General features: G+C 42.8%; 1 protein-coding gene across 13 annotated transcripts in view; it reads right to left on the bottom strand.

The window, feature by feature from the left end:
- The window catches only part of SERPINB5 (serpin family B member 5), a 68,001-nt gene that overhangs the window by 12,686 nt on the left and 34,473 nt on the right, over nt 1-20,842 (bottom strand). For 9 of the 13 annotated variants that reach the window (XM_053245311.1, XM_053245312.1, XM_053245313.1 and 6 more), the window contains 2 exons: nt 4,303-4,472; nt 1,010-1,120 (listed from right to left, as the gene is read on the bottom strand). In XM_053245311.1, coding sequence (XP_053101286.1) covers nt 1,010-1,120; nt 4,303-4,472 — 281 coding nt within the window. Of the gene's footprint in view, nt 1-1,009; nt 1,121-1,691; nt 1,808-1,881; nt 1,973-4,302; nt 4,473-6,795; nt 6,850-9,569; nt 12,694-13,767; nt 13,936-15,104; nt 15,248-20,842 lie in introns of those variants that run through there. The other 4 variants (XM_053245321.1, XM_053245322.1, XM_053245324.1 and 1 more) reach the window with 4 other exon arrangements.

Raw genomic sequence — 20,842 nt, 5'->3', positions numbered from 1 at the left:
GACTGAGTCTAGTTTTGGGGGCTGCACTATGAGAAGGATTTAAGCAAAGTGGAACATGTTCAGAGGCGAGCAATGAAGAAGATCAGAGGTCTGGCAAACAAGCCCTATGATGGAAGTTTAAAAGAACTGGGTGCAGTCTGCTTGGAGAAGAGGAGGTAGAGGGCATTTGACTCTTGAAGGGCTGCCTGAAGGACGGTCACATAGAAGAGACAAGAAGGACTTGTTCTTTGCTGCCCACAAGGGCAGGGTTAGATTTAATTAGCTTAAGTTGCAGGAGGGTAAATTTCAGCTGAATATTAGGAGAAACCTTGCAACAAGAGGTGCAGTTCATTTATGGAATTAATAATTACTTGTGTGTGGAGGACGTGGAGGGACTCATTCTCACTGGCTGAACAGCCATACACTGGCAATGCTCTAGCTCTAGATTCCCTGCATCACACAGAGGCGTTGGGCAACATGGCCTACGAGACACCCTCCAACTTTACAATTCTACTATTCTGTTTGGGTGACCCCAGGTTCTCGTATTATGGAAGTCTTTTCTTAATATTCAACTTTAATTAAAAAGGGGCAAGGCTCAGTAAGAAGTTAATTGCTCTCAGCTTCCACTGTTCTGGCCAACAAGTGCAAAGGCCCTGGAATGACTGACAAACACCAGGTTCTTATGTGTAAATTTCATTTATTGTGTTAATATGTCATACACATGCATCACTTTAAGCCTATTAGATGGCCTGTATAGAAATTCGGGCTGTTCTACATTGACCACTCCCAGTGTTCCCTCTAACAGGAATTCCCAGATGTTGTTGACTACAACTCCCAGAATCCCCAACTATCATGGCTTTTGCTTGGGGATTCTGGGAGTTGTAGTCAACAACATCTAGGAATCCCTCTTAGAGGAAACACTGACCAACTCCCCACCAGGTACATTTAGGTTTCCACAGAATTTCTGGCTGTGGGCGTGGATGGCACAAGGCATCTAACCTACAGTTTAATTATATGGGTTTACAAATACCTCTCTCAAGTGGTGCGCATTCTCTCTCTGGTGTTCTGTCACAGCTGCTGGCATGGTTCTCTCAGAAGCAGGCAGTTTCATGTCTCCCATCAGTTTTTCATAGTATAGCACCTACAGCAGAGACCAGTTGTAAGCAATGGAAAACTTATATGAAGACAGGGTGGGTAAGAAATTCATGTGGTGGTTTAATATGTATGTATGTATTTATTTATATTTTATTTTTTTACATTTTGTATCCCGCTCTTCCTCCAAGGAGCCCAGAGCAGGGTACTACATACTTAGGTTCCTCCTCCTAACAACCCTGTGAAGCAGGTTAGGCTGAGAGAGAAGTGACTGGCCAGAAGTCACCCAGCAAGTATCATGGCTGAATGGGGATTTGAACTCGGGTCTCCCCGGTCCTAGTCCAGCACTCTAGCCACTACACCATGCTGGCTCTCTAGCTCTGTATAAGCTACTTTTCTGCTCAAAAGCCTATAAAGCAGCATACAAGTTTAAACAAGCAGAAATAAAAATAAGAGCAGTGTTAGTTGCAGCAGCAATATAATCAGCAGAAATATGAAGATTACAGATTGCTCTAAAAAGAGCATTACTGCCAAGAGTATTAATTAAATTCGGCTGGTGTGTGTGTGTGTGTGTGTGTTTAAATGCAAGATAGAATTATGAACATAAATAAGTAACTTACAGGATCATCCCACAGGCCTCTTTCCAAAAGCCCAGTCTTATGCATGTTTACTCAGAATTAAATCCTGCTGGCTTCAATGGGTAAGTGTGTTTAGGATGGTATCCTTAAAATAGCATTTAAAAGCATTATTTCCTTATTTATTATAAACAAGCAACAATATTGCTTCAACTGGTGAGTATAAAAGGGTCACCTTGCAAAACCATGCTGGAACTGGAACTTTTGTTTACAGCATTTGATTCCCACTCTTGGAATCACTGCCATCACTTGATATGAAGTGGATCGCCATTTGGGGCTAATTTTTAAGAGCTGAGCAGCATCTTGCATCATCAGTTGTGGAAGTAGAGAAGCTACAAAGGATCTGTGCGCACAGGCCCCTCGCAAAGCTCTTCGAATCTCTGTCATGAGTTTTATTTCCCAGGTTTGACAGAGGAGGGAAACTTCTAGAACAGAAGAGCTCAAGGCAGAAATCTTAATCCTGATTCCTGAGCTGCAAGGGTGCATCCTAACAGCAGCATGACCCAAGTTTTGTGCTGAATCTCTATAAAGCAGGGGAATTTAAAGCACAGAATGGCAGTTTTCTCCCTCAAACATTTCCCTCAGGGGCGTAACAAGGTTGGAGTGGGCCCAGAGACAAGATTTTAAAATGGGCCCCCCCTCACTGAAGCTCAGCTCATGAAGTAAAGAAATCTTAAATTATTGTGGATGATGCAAGTCATATAATGGTACTAGAGAAAGACATGCTGTTCTGGTAGCTCCAGGTCTTAACGTTCACATCAATTTCGGAGGATGACTACAACTGAAGGAAGCCCGGGTGGGTGTGCGGCTGGGGGAGTCAGTCATGTGTCTTGCCTCTGGGGGGCCCCCCAAGGCAGTGGGCCCCCAGACAACTGTCTCCCCTTGCCCTATTATAGTTATGCCCCTGATTTCCCCCCTTCCAGCCTTTTCCCCCCAGTGTGGGCTACTAAGCCTCACAGGAAGAAAAATGGCTGCAAAGAAAGGGTGTGGAGGAAGCAAAGGTAGGGAAGGGGTTAAGCTCCACACAGCCACCCATGTTGTGCTGTTTTAAATCCTCCCTATTCTCATTCCTCCTTTACAGGAATTGGTGACAACTCAATTCTGATACACAAGTCTGCCACAATCATATCTAGTTTAGGCCTAGATCCCCCTGAAGTCAAAGGGACTTAAATCCAAGTAAACATAGGAGAATCGTGCTGGAAGTCTGCCTTTTCAGCTTTTCAAGACTTATTTGCAGGAGCAGAGCCACCATTGGGCAAACAGGTTCTAAGAACCCAGGCCGTGCCCAATCAGGGGCCGCTCCTTGCGGCCCCAACACACACACACACCCTGCATCTGATGTCAGACACGGGGGTGCTGGTTTAGCTCCCGAGTGGGGGGTTCACAGCCCCCGTTCAGGAGTTAAATGGCCACTGCGTTTGCGGCGCGGCCAGGAGCGGCTCTTCCCTGCCTTAAGGCCCCTTCGGGCCCCTTCGAGTGCAGCCCCTTTGGGAGTTAAATGGCTGGTGCTGAGAACACAGCGCCAGCTTGAGTCCCAACTCCTGAACTGAGCCGCAGGGCTCCTTTCAGGAGCCAGACCATGCCCCCCGTGTCTGACGTCAGACGCGGGGGGTGGAGTGAGCAGGGTTGCCGTCGTGGCCACACACAGGACACTGGTGTTCAGGCTCCACGCCTGCTTATTTGATATGTTAGCAAGTGAAAAACCAGCAATCCATGAGAACAATTTCTTGAGGCAGTATTGATTGATTTATACATTCAGCTTCACCTCTTTTTTACACACCAGTATCCATAGTCTCACATACAGTGGCCCAGTTCATACATAATGGGAAACCTTCACCTCCAGTTCTCAAACCCTAACATACTAACTCGGACAATTTCAGTTAAACAAAACATGGACCCACAGTTTGTCCATTTGTCACCTCCAGTTTGTGGTAAGTTTTGCCACCATAAACTGTATTTCGGTGGTGCCAGAAGTACATCCGAACCCAGGAACACAGTTTGCAAGCTCCTCCCTCGCTCTGGCTGCTATTGACTACAGGAAAGAAGGAAGCACACACAGCACACTCCTCCACCTCTCTGCAGTCTCACTGACTGCAGAGAGCCTTTGGAGCGCTATGTCTGCAGAGAGAGTAGAGGCATGGAACCATGGAGAGGAGAGCCAGTCTTGTCGTAGCAAGCATGACTTGTCCCATTAGCTAAGCAGGGTCCACCCTGGTTGTATTTGAATGGGAGATCACATGTGAGTACTGTAAGATATTCCCCTTAGGCGATGGAACCTATGGAGAAGAGCAGAAGGTTTCAAGTTCCCTCTCTAGATTCTCCAAGATAGGGCTGAGAGAGATTCCTGCTTGCAACCTTGGAGAAGCTGCTGCCAGTCTGTGTAGACAATACTGAGTTAGATGGACCAATGGTCTGACTCAGTATATGGCAGCTTCCTCTGTTCCTATGTTCCTTACCGTGAGTCCATTGGACTCATGGTTCGGCATTATGTATGAACTGGCCCAGTGTGAGATGGGTGGATGTTTCTTAGTTTTTATTATTGGTTTTACAGGGAAGATACTTGGGAAGATACAGCGAAGGTTATTTTTCAGTTTACCTTTTCCATCTGAGTTTGAGTGCTTCCTCCGGCACCCAGTAGAATAATGCCCAGGGCAGATGAGACACTTGTAGGAGATAAGAAGATGTTTTTGCAAATGCCACTGTTATTCATTTTATTGTAAAGATCAAGGCCAAATGCAGTAATTGCTTTAGGAAGGGAATCCATGACTAGTTAGGAACAAAAAGAAAGAATAAAAAAATCGATCAGTTAATATGAAATTGCCTGGTTGCTCAAGATAGCACATCTTAACTTCTCTGAACTGGTTTTGTTATGATACAAATGTGGACATGCATTTCCACACAGCAGACTTGCAGCATAAGATTTATTCTAATACAAGTGAATTTCGGCCCGCTGAATAACGGGCGCTAGTAACGGCTCTCCTGGCCCCCCGCCGCCATTTCCCCTCCCTCCCGCTGACCGGCTGCCCTCCCTCCCAGCTGCTTTGTGATCCAGCCCCCCCCCAACTTTAAGGGCCAAATCGGCCCAGGCACTTGGCCCCGCGGCTTCCTCCACCGACCGATCACCCGCCCTCCCAGCTGCCGAGACCTCCACAGCCCCGGACCACTTCCTTCGCTTGATCGCATTTTCAATTTACAGAAGGAGAGAGGAGCTCGCATGCAGAGCTCCTCTCTCTTTAAAGTCTCTTCCCGAACTGGCGCTTTGGGCGCAAAGGACGCCTATTGCGTCCTTTGCGTCCATAGCACCAGTTAGGGAAGAGGCTTTAAAGAGAGAGGAGCTCTGCATACGAGCTCTTCTCTCCTTCTGTAAATAGATAATGCGATCAAGCGAAGGACGTGGACTGGGGCTATAGGTAAGGAGGTCTCGGCAGCTGGGAGGGCGGGCGGTTGGCGGCGGAAGCCGCGGGGGCAAGTGGCTGGGCTGATTTGGCCCTTAATTGAGGGGGGGGTTGGACAAAAAAACAGCTGGGAGGGCGGGCGGGTGGGCGGGGCCACAGGGGCAGATACATGGGCCGATTTGGCCCTTAATCTTAGCCAACATGGCCGCCCGTGTCTTTTTCAGCAGTTCTGAGCATGCACTCTGCGCATGCTCAGAACTGCCAAAAAAGACACGGGCAGCACGGGCGCACACTCTAGGGAATTATTATAGAGGATAAAAGTGCACCATCTTCAAAATAATGCTAAAAGATATGAAACTGAAATGGCCATGCATTTCTCCCGAACTTAAATCAATCACAAATGAAATGATGCAACCAGTAGTTGTTTTCTGTGGGCGTTAGAGGATAATAATTAGGGGTGAGGATTGCTAGCTTACTCTTTTAGATCAAGCATTAGATCTGGGCTTAACTGACCATAGATTCACTGACTAGCCTTAGGTAAACCACAGTCTTCCAATTACCCATTTATAAAAACAATCTAGTATGACTTACTTTACATGGTTGTTGCATAATGTTAGAGCAACGTGACTGGCTTGAAAGTCAGTCACTTGTTCAGCACATATGGTATGAACAAGGGAAAATTCAACTGATCAGAGCGCCTATTGGCTAGTGCCCGCATAATCACTAGTAATACTCCTTCAAGAACAGTTTAGAAACTTAAAAAAAAATGTGATTTTTTTGGAGGGTGAAGAATTTATAAACATACAGTACATGCATTTGTCAGTTTGATTTATTTGTCTGATGCATGAGGAGTGGGACCAGACTGACAGCTAATATAAATTCCAGTCAGGGGCATAGCTAGGGGAGAGGAGGCCCATGTCCTGGTGGCTCCTCGGAGTGAGGGAGATATTGAAGAAAATAGGGAGGGGTGGAGCTGGGCGGCCTTCAAGAGCTGAACGGCCTGGGTTCTCTGAACCCATTCGCTCGATTATAGCTACACCCCTGATTCAGGTTGTTGGAATGTACATCTGTAATTCAAATTCCAAAGCAAGCTCAGTTCTTACCATGTGTGAAGAACCTACTGTTTATCTATCATAAAACAGACAGCACGGAGAAATTTTATACTATCCCCCTGAGCCTTAAGAATAGGCTGTATTATCAGTCTAAACCAATAAGCTTCATGTATTTATAGATTTCACTGCCGACAAGGAAATAAGAACATGATTTAAAATGTTATTAATGTGATTCTTCCACCCCGAGGTTTATCTGGAGATACATGGGAGTGGGGCTGAAGAATCAGTTGAACTATAGCTCAGAGTATATAGATGACATGAGAGGTGTAGTCAATTTATTTATTTCTTCATTGGTTCAGCTCAAGGACATTTCCATAGGAGTAGGAATTCTTAGAGTACGAACACATTTCAGTACAAACCCAGTATTGACAACTTATCTTTTCCCTCACATAGTGTCTCTCAGCATGGCTGCAGGCATAAATATCTCTCTCACTTCATCATTACTTTTGATTCCAACACGATCAATTTGTATTACGTCTTTATTTTATAACATGACATATTATTTCAGCTCTAAGAGTTTGCTTTGAAAATCAACATGTTGGCATATTAACTCAATATTCAAACAGGAAAAATAAGATTTACCTCCTTGTCTCCAGGGGCTAAGAGATCAGCTTTACTCGATGCTCTCTCTTCTGCTTTCTGAAGGAAACTGGCATAGAAAAGCTACTGCCACACCCATGTTATGAGTTATCCCATGATAATTTGGAATGACTTTTTATCTTTGTGCCTTTTTTGTTTTTTGTTCTTGCACATTGAGATCTCATTTCTCAAGATGCTGCAGGTTTTTTGACAAAGTCTCTTTACTCTAAAACAATCTGAATCTGTTCTTACCGTACATGCCATTCAAACAGTCACCAAGTCTCAAAAAACCAAACTCAACAGCATGTACTTGGAATATGGAAGCAGGAGTCTGTCTAAACACGTTATAACAATGCATTAGTTTTGTTCCTCATTGCTGGGAGACATTTCTCTCCTTTCTTCTCTTAAGGAAAGAGACGCTTGTTTTCATTTGAACTTGAAAAATTTATTAGAAGAAGGGAGAAATGCCTCTTTGAATAATGACTACCAAAAGCCAAAGCCACGGCTAAAAAAAAATTATGTTCAAGGTATATTAAATAGCTAAATGATGATGGGTTATTTAGCTGAAAAATTATATACATTTTACATTTGCATTGCACACTTTCCTCCAAGGACTTCCAGATGGGTAATCACATTTTTCTTCACAACAACCCTGTCAAGTAGGTCAGATGAAAAATCAATGTTTTGCCTAAAGCCACCCAATATGCTTCATTGCTAAGAAGGGAACTCAATTAAGGTCTCCCTAGTCCAAGGCCAATATGCTATGCACTGCATCCAGTTGGCTCTGCATAAGATGCTCCTTCTAAATCTCCATTGCAGTCTTTATATATTGTTCTCCAACTTCCAGTTTTGGAAAAGGAAGATAAAAATCTTTTAATGGTTCCTACCATAAGGTTATTTACCCTAAAGTAATTCCATTTATAGCACTATTCAGGAGTCAGTGAGTTAAGCATTTTATAATTTTCTTTTTCCCTGTGTAAAAAATAATACATGTGTATGAAGCTTTCTCTGTTCAGAAAATGTTTTTGCTTTCTTCATTAGTCTGGCATGGCATGATTCAGAAACCCACAGTGCTCCTCCTCAGATGGCTCAGATAAGCAGTAGATAATTTTTCACGCATCACATGAGGAGGTGTTGAGTGGATGGATTCAAAGATCCCGGCCCCTCAGCTCCACCCCTCCCTATTTTCTTCATTATCTCCCTCACTTTGACGGGCCCCTGGGGATAGGGGCAAACATGGGCCCCGTCTCCCCTAGCTATGCCCCTGCACAGCACAATTGCTTTTTATTTCCATATGAAAGCTGCCAAACCTCATGATACTAGCATGGAATTCAGGTAGCAAATTCTCCTGCAGATGGGCCCTCAGGACCCCACCCCATGATCCTGCTACATATTGAATTATGAAGAATATGTCCTTCTCCCCTTTGGGTGTTATTTCATAATTTTGTTACAAAGATACTATCTAGTCCCAAAGTTGTTCAAGTTGTGAGATTTTGCCAAAACGAGCTGAGAGAGATGTTGCAATCCTTTAAAGCTCTGCTGGTGAAATTCTAGGGGAGTGGAAGAGCCTGTAGTGCATCCTATGAGGATAACTTTGAAGTGCCATTGTGTCTGAGGTGACCTGGGGTTATACAGATGTTCCGTGGTGTTTGATCTGTGATAGCCAGTTCATACATGCATATTGTTGTTTAATACTGCATTTCTTTTCAAAGAGATGTACATGCATGCATGAATCAGCCCTCAATATTGAAAGAGCTGGTAAGCTGTACTACAGACTTTACTTTCTAAATTCAAATATATTTTCTTTCTGTGACCTGGTTATCCTACCTTCCAAGGAGAGACAAAACAAATTTATACTACATGGGAGGGGGTCCTAGGCAATCCCAATGGTTTTTTTATTTTAATTTTATAAAAACAATATTCAGATTATTAGCAACACCCCTTTAGAGCATATGTGTTAAAATCAAATAAAAATAAAATTTACAGGACATGAGCAGGGAGGGGATCCTGATGAAGGTCCTTTTAGTTCAATTGTATAAGTGTTGTAAGAGTAAAAATAAATTGAAAGTAGGCCCCATTAGCTCTACTTAGAATCTCTTGTTTACAGATGAAAGTGCATCACTTGACTTCTCATCACTTTGTGACTCACACCTGAATATGTGAAACAACTCCACTGAAAAGCATTTTGTTTGAGCAGGTGAGATATGAAAGTTTGTTTGTAGTATTTGATAAATGACAACATGCAAGTCACTAGGTGATGCTGCAGTCATCACATCATAGACATATATGTGCAAACCAACCTCTTCAAACTATTTGAATCAGACAGTATATATAACAATGTGCAGTTGTCTGTTAATATTATAGATGGTGTGGTATGGTATGGTATGGTATGGTATGGTATGGTATGGTATGGTATGGTATGGTATGGTATGGTATGGTATGGTATGGCAAAGGGGAGAGCTGGTCTTGTGTTAGCAAGCATGACTTGTCCCCTTAGCTAAACAGGGTCTGCCCTGGTTGCATATGAATGGGAGACTTGATGTGTGAGCACTGTAGATATTCCCCTCAGGGGATGGAGCCATTCTGGAAAGAGCAGAAGGTTCCAATTTCCCTCCCTGGCTTTGTTGTGAGCAGGCTGACTTTGCCCCTCCCAACTAGCCAACAGAGGCTCTTCCAGTTCATTTTCTGAGTTTCATGGGCAATTGGGACGGGGAAGGGGAGAAGACGTCACACAGCTGGTAATTTTTAATTATCTTTATTGAAGGTTTAATGATTACATGTGAGCAATAAGCATGCAAGCAAACTTAATCAAATGCATGTTTCATTGTAGTGTAGTATTTCAATAACAGCTAAAAGCAGCTTTAAAGCATTCTCCCTTGTCAAAGTATACAGCTGCTAAATCAGTTCTGCCTAGAAGCAGGCAGTGGCTTATCAGCCCCAGGCCAAGCTATGGAATTTGGTTCTGTGCGAGAGATGTCTTATCTCGTTGCTTAGCTACAACCCAAAACAATTCTTACTACTCAGCTCTGATTACATGCAAACAATTCAATCAATGTTTCCCTTAACTAGCCCAATAATTTAAATGACAGTTAAATCATACCAATAATATAATGCAAGGCAATTTCAATTCTTAACAGAAAAAGGCATTTCTTTCTGACTTTTAGGCAGGCAATCTACTAAATGCTGAATAGTTTTAAAATCAATTTCCTCTCATTAAGGGCAGCTAAACGAAGGCTTGTCTCCTAGCTACAGGATGTTATCTACAATTTGTTCCCAAACATTCCAAGGCTGTTTTGGCAGAGAGCAGAAGACGCTAATGCTGAAATTACAGTCTCAGAAGAGGGAGTGAGAGAAGAGAAGAGGAATGCCCATTAAAAGCTTGGGATTGAGGGGAAAGGAGGGGCCGGAAAGAGAATGGGGAAACAGATGCCGTTTCCTGTCAGCTGGCATACGATGGCTGAGGCAGAGAACTTCACTGGAAAAGACAGAATAAGGTATAGAGAGTAATTTATAAGACTGAGAAAAGGGGGGGGAGAGACGGGAGGGAGGTACAGGGCGGGTGTGCTAGTCTAGAAAAAGATTGCTGGAATCTGAAGGGCCAAGCATATTACCAGGTTCATGTCGGCTGTCGAGCCAGAAGTCCTTGAGGGTGCCAGCAGGGAGGATGCAGCCAGCTGTCCCCAAAAGGAAGGCTCCCTCCTGAGTAGCTTGGCAATTACAGGGCACAGGTTTACTTCCACAAACTAAGAATCCACATACTTTCCCAAAGGGTATCAATGCATGTGCTTCCCCTTTACAGGTTCACACACACACACACACACACACACACACACACACACACACACAGCTTCTTCCCCTGGGTCAAGTATGCCCTTCTCTTCCCTCTGGGAGGGGAATGCCTCTCTTTTATAACTTTTGCCAAGCTTGTTGTCATATCTCAAATCAAAGACAGTCACGTCAATTCTTTCTATGTCTCCATCCTTAAAGTATACAAATTGCCCCTTCCCCAAACTCTCTCACACCGTATCAGGGCTGGGCTTGATACTTTGTTTAATAATTCAAATAGAAACATGTCTGTCTTTGACCAACCTGACCCAGGTTGTGGTCAGTTTAGAAACAGAGCTTGGCACCTTTCAGTCCCAAGAATTATTATTCAAAGAGATATCAAGCAAAGGGTTTTAGCACTTATGTTAATAAAATATATTCCCATACACACAAGCATTCTTTATCTATATATGCAGTTTCCTAAATCCTCTAAAATATTATTCTCAGCATTTAATATATGATTGCTTTCAGCATTTAAGCATGCACTCTATCAGGCCTCTATCCTTGACAATCACAATGTAAAAACAAATTTTAGACCTTGGGTAGAGATAAACAATTTGGTTACTGTAGTTCAGCAAAATCAAAAGCTCACATCCTAGTTATCTCTTGCAATAACACATTCCCAGATACAGGCCTCAACTTGGCTTTTGGATTCTCAGAGCAGACCCCAATTCTATTAAAGGGGTTTGCCAGCTTGTTCATATCAGCTTCTCCAAGACAGGGCTGAGAGAAAGTTCTGCCTGCAGCCTTGGAGAAGCCACTGCCAGTCTGTGAAGACAATACTGAGCTAGATTGACTAATGTTCTGACTCAGTATATGGCAGTTTCCTATGTTCCAATGGCATGGCATGGCATGGGGGCAGTTCCCCCATGAGGTCAGGTGATGCAACATTCAGGCGATTAGTGCACCACAGGGTGGAGAGTGTGAGTACCTTGCCTATCCATTGTGGGTCTCACCCACCTGTGTCCTGCCACTGCCTCTGCTTCACCTCCACTGCCACCCTTGTGTTCCCTGACCCAGCCCTGTCCTCTCTTTGTGGGCTCCACCTACCAGGCCAGAGACAAGTACTAATGCTATCCCAAATTTACCCCTACATACATCTTTAATAGTAAGTGTGCAATTCTATTTGCCCCTGGTTTTAACTTCAGTAATGAGATAAAGCACATGATTTTTGTAACACTTTATTTAGAATGCCTTAAGGTAATCCAAATATCAAACACAAGCAGCAGGAAGGCAGTACTAAAAATGATTGCTGTGTACAATGATGCCATTTTTAACATAAATATTGATGCATCCCAGGTTATGTACTCTCCATTTTAGAAAAATTCTGCTTCCCACTGATAGAAAGAAGCATCTACAAAGGCCAAGAAAATGTCATATCCTGATGTTTTTGCTCCATAGGTTTTTCAGTTGTGAGGAGATTGCTATGAGCCCATCCAAAGAGTCCAATATAAAGTCATTAATTGCTTTAAACAAATAAGAAATGAACTGTATTCTTTGTAAGATAACATACAGTTCTAATGTGGTATATCAACAGTACACATTCTCCAATCTGCTACAAAATGGCTTCATGTACAGCCTACTTGAAATATGAAGCTTTTTAGATTACCCTTCAACATTTTCAAAGGTTTACAAATTGTAATAGATATATAAATCAGACTTTTCTTAATCAATGCATTCTGTTTAAGGAGAACAGAATCTGCCAGCGAAAACAATACTGCGAGTTTTGTTATGCCTAAAGAAGAAAATAAAAGGATGGTCAACTTTAAATTCATCTTTGTGTTGCAAGATCCGGTATCCCGGTACATCTCGGGACTCTGCCCCTTCCTCGACGACTTCCAGTGAGACTTTGTGGATGACCTGGGACAAAACTATCCCTTTAGTCTCAGACATTTCAGAGAAATCTGATTCATCCTCATTGAACATGTTGGTCATGCCAAGGCTTTCTAAAATCAATTTGAAATCATAGTTCCCTTCTACTTTAAATTTTGGAAGGAACACATTCACTTTTGTGTTTGCCATCGCACTCGGGTTGGTCCACTGTAACATCTTCTCAGGGGTGAGCTCCTTCTCAAGCTGAAGACATAAGGCAGGAAAGCAAGTGAATTAGAATCTTGGTGTTCATAGTGCTCTGCTAGCCAAGTCTCAAGAGGATATTGCACCATTAATTTGCAGTGAAGCTGTCTAATAACCTGAACTTAAGGGTATGTGTAGCTGTGAACGTGCATAACAAAGCTGCCGCTTTGTTATAAATATGATAAATAAATAAATAACTTCTTATGAAGTGGCTGTGAAAATATAACTACAGAAATCGTTTATGCAAGGCAACTAACACAAACCCATACGGCTATGCTACCTGCCAGTTGCAATCCCATTATGACACCTAACTTAAAAGCTAGCAGCCATGTGCAGGTCTGTCCAACTTGTTACTTGCCTAGTCAAACACAGTCCATCAGCCATATGTGGCTGCCCAACAGAGGCTCAGTAAACCTGGTTCTGCAGTCTGCCTTGAACTATAAATATAGAGGGCTTGTCAAGCCACAATACATAGCTGCTGGATGGCTTTTGGCCTGGTAGGTTCACAAGTTGTGCAGGTCTGATCAATGGTGGTTCTGTCATGCCCTCATCTGTCCATTCAGATCCATGCAATAGCTTTGTGAATCACCTCTGTGCATTATTTTGTGTGATGGAGTTGTCACCATCCATCTTGGTGCAGAATCTTGATATCGCTGGTGGAAAGTCACCAAGTATGTCATGAGCTGATGCAGGAGTTCTTACCATTGGGAGCAACAGCGAGAGAGAGAGAGAGCATGCCCTCACCTCTTCTTGGCTGTGGGCTTCTCAGGGGCACCCGGTGGGCCACTGTGTGAAACAGGATGCTAGACTAAATAGACCTTTGGCCCGATCCAGCAGGGCCTTTCTTATGTTCTATACTTTTTTTTGCTGCTGCAGAGAATCAACAGGATAGTGGGCCAGCAGTGGATCAACAGCCTTTGATGAACATAACATGCAAAGAGTCAAAAGAAGAATGCATTCCTTGTTTTGCATTCCAAATAGACCATTAAGGGATATTCAAGGATGAGAATGACCGAGATGCAGAAATGGTTTTTATTTAATATATTAATATTAGCTTCTGAATTAGTTTTCTACCTGTTCCAAGCCAGTAGTATCATCCTCAATATCTTTTGGCAGCAAGATGAGCATGCTCATGTGCTTGTTATGACAAGGGAGTTCCAGAATCTTGGTGTTTATATCATTTATGTAGCCAAGGCAAAATGTAGCTTCCAGATTCATCATCTGTACTGGTTTGGTTTCAGTCTATTAAAAATGAAAAGAAAGTAAAATGAGTCTACCTGAATGTTAGTTTTGGTTAAAAATTCCTGTTCAAGCATTTATGTTTTTGCCTTCACATACACCTTGAAATGTGTCTCAAGAAAGGACTCCTTAGCAGTTTTCCTTGAAAAGTCTACTACTAGTTAAGCTGTTATACACTTTGCAAAGAAACACATTAACGGCAGATTGGATACATTGTAAAGAATGCTTTGGAAAAGATGCTTTCAAAGAACAGTGGCCCACATTTTCTGCGGTGCTATGAGGACAGAAGAAGGGCTCTGGCCTCACAGAGCAACTGGAGAATAGCTGTGTTGAAGCCTTGTTCTGCATACCAGTCTGGGCACTGGGAGAGGTGAAAACAATTTTCACTCCTCTACCAGCCCTCCAAAAGCACTTTTTGCTGCCAGAAATATGTTCCCGAGAGTCACATAGCCCTCAGGGACATATTTCTGAAAGGAAAAAGGGCTTGTGGAGGGAGAAAAGAGAAGTGAAAATTGCTTCCCAGTCCCCTTCTGCCCATGCTGGGCTGCAGAGCAAGGTTTCAATGCAGCTAGGCTTGTACCATTCTGTGAGAGCAGACCTCTTCTTCTACCTTTATAGTGTTGCAGAAGATATGGGCCACTCTCCTCCTACTGCTTCTACTCTAATTAAATTCCTACACATAGAATTATAAGAAACATGATGGTTTTTCACATGATGATGTGCACAAAGAAATTATATTTGCTTTGTTAGTGTCAAGGAAACCCAGGAGCAGGAGAGAAGTGAAAAGATGTGGTGGAGAACCACTCTTTTAGTGGTTTCCATCACATAATTCAGAAGGGTGGTTTCTTAGTGGTGGTGGTGGTATCTACATCAATCATTAAATGATAGCTTAACTGACATGACCTCAAAACGGCTCTATGCTCATGTTCATGCTTACTAAGTGGTCATCTAGTTGCACTAGCTTTCAGCCCAATCAGTTTTAAGTGCATAATGAAGATCATAATCTCTTCCACTCATGTTGTCATATGCTGAAAAGAGTCAAGCTGTAAGATGACGCATAAGATCACCACTTTGTTATGTACCCAGCTTGTAACAGCCTTTGAAATATCACATTGTGGTGAAACATTTGAATATGCAGTTGTTTAGAGCAGGAGATGTGATTACTTCCATACCTTATTTATTCTAAAAGGGCATTCCTTTGTTTGCCCTTCAGGAAATTTCTTCATCCAGTTTGTTACAAAATAGGCTGCATTTATCAGGAGGATCTTCGTCTCATTATTGACAGTCCCCTCAACCAAAATGTTCTCCATTTTACCTGCAGACCCATCGGCAAGAGTACTTCATTAGAAAAGCATCCACTAGATTTTGCAGATACAGGACATGAACCAGCCAAAATTAAAACTTATGAACAGTTGCTATCAGATACCTCTAGAATAGTCTCAATTCTTAAGGGTCAGTTATATGTCATGAGACAGCAAAGGCTGATACTTGCAGAAGATGCAGCCTACAGAAAAGATATGCAATTGACATATTTCAGTGTAAATATATAGTGTAAATGTACACTATATATTTCAGAAAAGTGCAGAATCACACAGTATGGCCCAGATATCATGCACTGCACATATGTGGGAAGATCCATTCTTCAGAGATAAAGTGCATGCTTTCCAGAACTCCTCAGATTCAATCCCCAGGCTGAAATAATGTCTCAAGCAGCAGGACTGGGAAAGACCTCTGCCTAAGAACTCCTGCCAGTGTGACAATACTGGACTAGATGAATCAACAGTCTGACTCAGTATTAAGGTAGCTCCATATGTTCACATGCAGGATGAGTGAAGACAAACAGCTGAGATGATGAACTCCCCGTGGGCTGATCTGGGAACAGGAAATGGTAACTATGTGCATGTTCTAACATGTCACAGATAAGTAGTAAAGCTGTAGCTCACCACCTTGGGCATGCCTTTGGAATAGGGGGTCAAGTTGAGTCTGCCAGTGGTGAACTGCAATCTTTTCTAAAGTGTTTCTGGGATGTCCTCTGGCTTCTCAGAAAAGGATTTAGCCAGGTAAGTAGAACAAGAACAATTGGGTTTATTACAAGTATGTTAAAAATATACATTTATGATGCATATTTATATATTAAGAACATAAGAACAGCCCTGCTGGATCAGGCCCAAGGCCCATCTAGTCCAGCATCCTGTTTCGCACAGTGGCCCACCAGATGCTGCTGGAAGCCACAGGCAGGAGTTGAGGGCGTGCCCTCTCTCCTGCCATTACTCCCCTGCAACTGGTACCTTTGAGGCTGGAGGTGGCCCACAGCCCTCCGACTGGTAGTAACTGATAGACCTCTCCTCCATGAAGTTATCCAAACCCCTCTTAAAGCCATCCAGGCTGTTGGCTGTCACCACATCCTGTGGCAGAGAGTTCCACAAGTGGATCACGTGTTGTGTGAAAAAGTACTTCCGTTTGTTGGTCCTAGACCTCCTGGCAATCAATTTCAAGTAGTGACCCCTGGTTCTAGTGTTGTGTGAGAGGGAAAAGAATATATCTCTCTCTCCACTTTCTCCACACCATGCAAGATTTTATAGACCTCTATCATGTCTCCCCGCAGTCATCTTTTTTCTGAACTAAAAAGCCCCAGGTGTTGTAGTCTTGCCTTATAAGAAAGGTGCTCTAGGCCCCTGATCATCTTGGTTGCCTCTTCTGTACCTTTTCCAGTTCTACAATGTCCTTTTTTAGATGTGGTGACCAGAATTGTACACAGTACTCCAAGTGTGGTCGCACCATAGTTTTGTATAAGGGCATTATAATATTAGCCATTTTATTTTCAATCCCCTTCCTAATGATCCCTAGCATGGAATTGGCCTTTTTTTCACAGCTGCCACACATTGAGTCAACACTTTCAACGAGCTGTCCACCACAACTCCAAGATCCCTCTCCTGGTCAGTCACCGACAGCTCAGATCCCAGCACATACTTGAAGTTGGAGTTTTTCGTCCCAATGTGCATCACCTTACACTTGCTAACATTGAACCGCATTTGCCATTTTGTCGCCCACTCCCCCAGTCTGGAGAGATCCTTTTGGAGCTCCTCACAATCTGTTTTGGATTTCACTACCCGGAAGAGTTTGGTATCATCTGAAAATTTGGCCATCTCGCTGCTTACCCCTGCTTCTAGATCACTGATGAATAAATTAAAAAGCACCGGTCCCAGTACAGATCCCTGGGTGATCCCACTTCTTACTTCCCTCCATTGTGAAAACTCTCCATTTATACCTACCCTCTGTTTCCTGTCTTTCAACCAGTTAGCAATCCACACATGTACTTGTCCCCTTATCCCATGACTGCTAAGTTTCCTCAGGAGTCGTTGATGAGAAACTTTGTCAAAAGCTTTTTGGAAGTCCAGGTATACTATGTCAACTGGATCACCTTGATCCACACACTTGTTGACACTCTCAAAGAACTCCAAAAGGTTGGTGAGGCAAGATTTACCTTTGCGGAAGCCATGCTGGCTCACTCCCAGCAGGGCCTGTTCTTCTAGGTGCTTTACAATTTTATCCTTGAGGCTGCTTTCCATCAGTTTGCCTGGAATGGATGTTAGGCTAACCTGCCTGTAATTTCCCGGATTGCCCCTGGATCCCTTTTTGAAAATCAGTGTTACATTTGCTACTCTCCAGTCCTCTGGTACAGAGCCCGATTTGCTACTCTCCAGTCCTCTGGTACAGAGCCCGATTTCAGGAATAAGTTATATATTTTAGCAAGGAGGTCGGCAATTTCACATTTGAGTTCTTTGAGAACTCTTGGATGGATGCCATACGGCCCTGGTGATTTGTTAGTTTTCAGTTTTTCCAGACAGTTTAGAACATCATCTCTTGTCACTTCTATCTGACTCAGCTCTCTAGCCTCCATCCCTAAAAAGCCTGGTTCAAGAACAGGTATATACTCAGTATCCTCTGCTGTGAAGATAGACACAAAGAACTCATTCATCTTCTCTGCAACCTCCATATCCTCCTTAATAATCCCTTTCACTCCCTCATTGTCTAATGGTCCAACCGCCTCCCTGGCAGGTTTCCTGCTTCTGATGTATTTAAAGAAGTTTTTGTTATTCCCCTTTATACTTTTGGCTAAATGTTCCTCAGACTCTCTTTTTGCCTCCCTTATTGTCACTTTGCATTTCTTTTGCCAGAGTTTGTGTTCCTTTCTGTTCTCTTCATTTGGACAGGCCTTCCAATTTCGGAAGGAAGTCTTCCCTTTTATGGCTTCCTTGACAGTTCCCGTTAGCCATTCTGGCATCCTCCTGGACTTAGTGGTACCTTTCCTCCTTTTGGGTATACAATCTAACTGGGCTTCTAGTATTATGGTTTTGAGTAAATTCCATGCACTCTGGAGTGAAGTGACTCTCTTGATTTTCTCTTTCAGCTTTCTTTTCTCCATATTCCTCATTTTGGAGAAGTTTCCTCTTCTGAAATTCAAAATGTCCGTGAAATTCAAAATGTCTCTCCCCGCATGTATGCTGAATTTGATGCCACTATGGTCACTGTTCCCTAAAGGGTCGATGACACTGACATCATGCACCAGGTCCTGGGTGCCACTCAGAATTAGGTCCAAGGTCACCTTCTCTCTGGTTTGTTCCAAGACCAAGTGTTCTAGGGCACAGTCATTTAGAATATCTAGAAATTTGACCTCTTTGTCCTAAACTGACTGTGAATTTACCCAGTCTATGTGTGGGTAATTGAAGTCACCCATAATTACAGTCTTGCCTCTCCTTGACGCCTCCCTGATTTCCTTCTGCAACTCCCAGTCACTGTCGGCACTTTGATCTGGAGGGCGATAGCACGTCCCCAGTAGCATGTTCCCTTTCAGGCCTTGTATTGTCACCCACAGGGTTTCTGTGGAGGACTCCAGTCCACCTAGGTTTTCTAGCTTGTTAGATTCTATCCCTTTGTTTATTGGATCCAGCCAATGCAATACAGCTACCTACTGCACAGAACTGTGTTAGGGACCAAGCCAGAAATGCCTTGGGACCAAGTTACCTGAGAGAGCTCCTTGCCTCATATGTCCTGACTCGGACCTTAAGGCCTTCTTCAGAGGCCCTGCTCTGAGTGCCCCTGACAAATGAAGTGAAGAGGGTGGCTACTAGAAAGAGGGCCTTTTTGGTGGTTGCACCCCATTTATGGAACAGCCTCCCCCAATGCACTATCACCCATCCGCTCAATTATAGCTACACCCCGGTCACTTTGTTCTTTTAGACGCCAGGTGAAGACCTTTCTGTTCACTGACTTTTAAATTTGATTTTTAAAACTGACTTGTTTTAAATTGTTTTTAAATTGTTTTGTACTGTAAAAACAATTTTGGACAATATTTTGTATTGGGGGGGGGGCGTGATTTTATGTGTTTTTACTTGATGTTTTATTGCTGTGTTGTGAGCTGCCCAGACAATAATTTGTTATGGGTAGCTAACAAATAAAGTTTGTTATTGCTCAGTTATCCGTGCTAACTGAGCAAAGAGGCACCTTTTAAAAGTGGTGATTCTCTTTATTTAGCAGCAGGAGAGCTATTGGCCCTATCCAACCCCAGCACAGCATCCCTCCCGTGGCTGTTGTTGGTGGCTTTCTTACGTTTCTTTTTTAGACTATGAGCCCTTTGGGGACAGGCAGCCATTTAATTAATTAATTAATTTCTGTATGTAAACTGCTTTGGGAACTTTGGTTATAACTTTGGTATAAATACTTGTCGTATTCGTATTCATATGATTATTTCATTCATTCATTCATCAATCAGTTTTTATACCACCTTTCATAAGACATCCCAAGGCGGTTTACAAAAGCTAGAACACAATAAAACTCCATAAAAATCTCACTTAAAACCTTGAGATCAGTTAAACAGTAAAACCATAATACCAACCAACCCCCCCCCCAAAAAAAAGAAGCAGGAAAACTGAGAAAACCTGCAGTCCCCAAGGGGTAAAAGCCTGAACAAATAACAGGGTCTTTCATTTTTTTTTTAAGCAGCCACAGATGTTAAAGAGCAGACATTCACTGGGAGAAAATATTATTATATTATATTTATATTATTAATAATAATAATTAATAATTGCAGCAGTTGCTTTTTCCCAGGGCCAACCCTGATGAGATGTTAGAGATCTGTCATTAGATCTCCCATCCCTTTAAATTTCTTTAAAAGCAGGCGTGGCAGGGATTGAATCAGCCTGCAGCATCAGAGGAAAGGATAGTAATGTTTTCCACCGTGCTGATGTAAATTGCATTCGCAAGCTGCTATTTGTTGTCTTAGGGGAAATGTTCGTGGACTGGTATGTTTCCCCAAGCAGTTTTTGGAGCAGTCACTTAATATCAGATGCACATACCACCACCCCACACACATGACAGTTCCAGTCCAACGGGTGGAGGGTGGAGGCCGTGGGAATGCAGATGCTTTTAAAATAAATGTACAGAGATAAGCGACCCAATCATGGATCTGTATGGCCTCCAGACACCTCTAAGATGCAATGACTCTCTATAAATCCTCATACCCAGTTTGCATACAGTTTACTACACTCATCCTGACAAGTTTCCATATCAGTCATGAACAAATCAAAGCCTGATTAGTAAAAAGAAACTCATCCATAATAAATATTAAAGAGGAAATAAAAGAAACTCATCCATAAAATCTAAGCAAGTATCTAGTTTGAGACTACGCTTATCTCAAGGTTTCTTAACCTTGGGCTCCCAGATGTTGTTGGACTACAACTCCCATCATCCTCAGCCACAAAGGTCATGTCAGGAGATGATGGGAGTTGTAGTACAACAACATCTGGGGGCCCACAGTTAAGAAACCCTGGTTTATCTAACTCCTAGTTGGGAATTAATCATGATTACTAAGTTATTCATGAGTAGTCCATGGAAATTAATGGAATAAGTT

The sequence above is a fragment of the Hemicordylus capensis genome, chromosome 4, assembly GCF_027244095.1.
Source record: "Hemicordylus capensis ecotype Gifberg chromosome 4, rHemCap1.1.pri, whole genome shotgun sequence".
Taxonomy (NCBI): Eukaryota; Metazoa; Chordata; class Lepidosauria; order Squamata; family Cordylidae; genus Hemicordylus; species Hemicordylus capensis.
The sequence above is the reverse complement of the archived record's forward strand: the minus strand, read 5'-3'. Positions and strand labels throughout refer to the sequence as shown.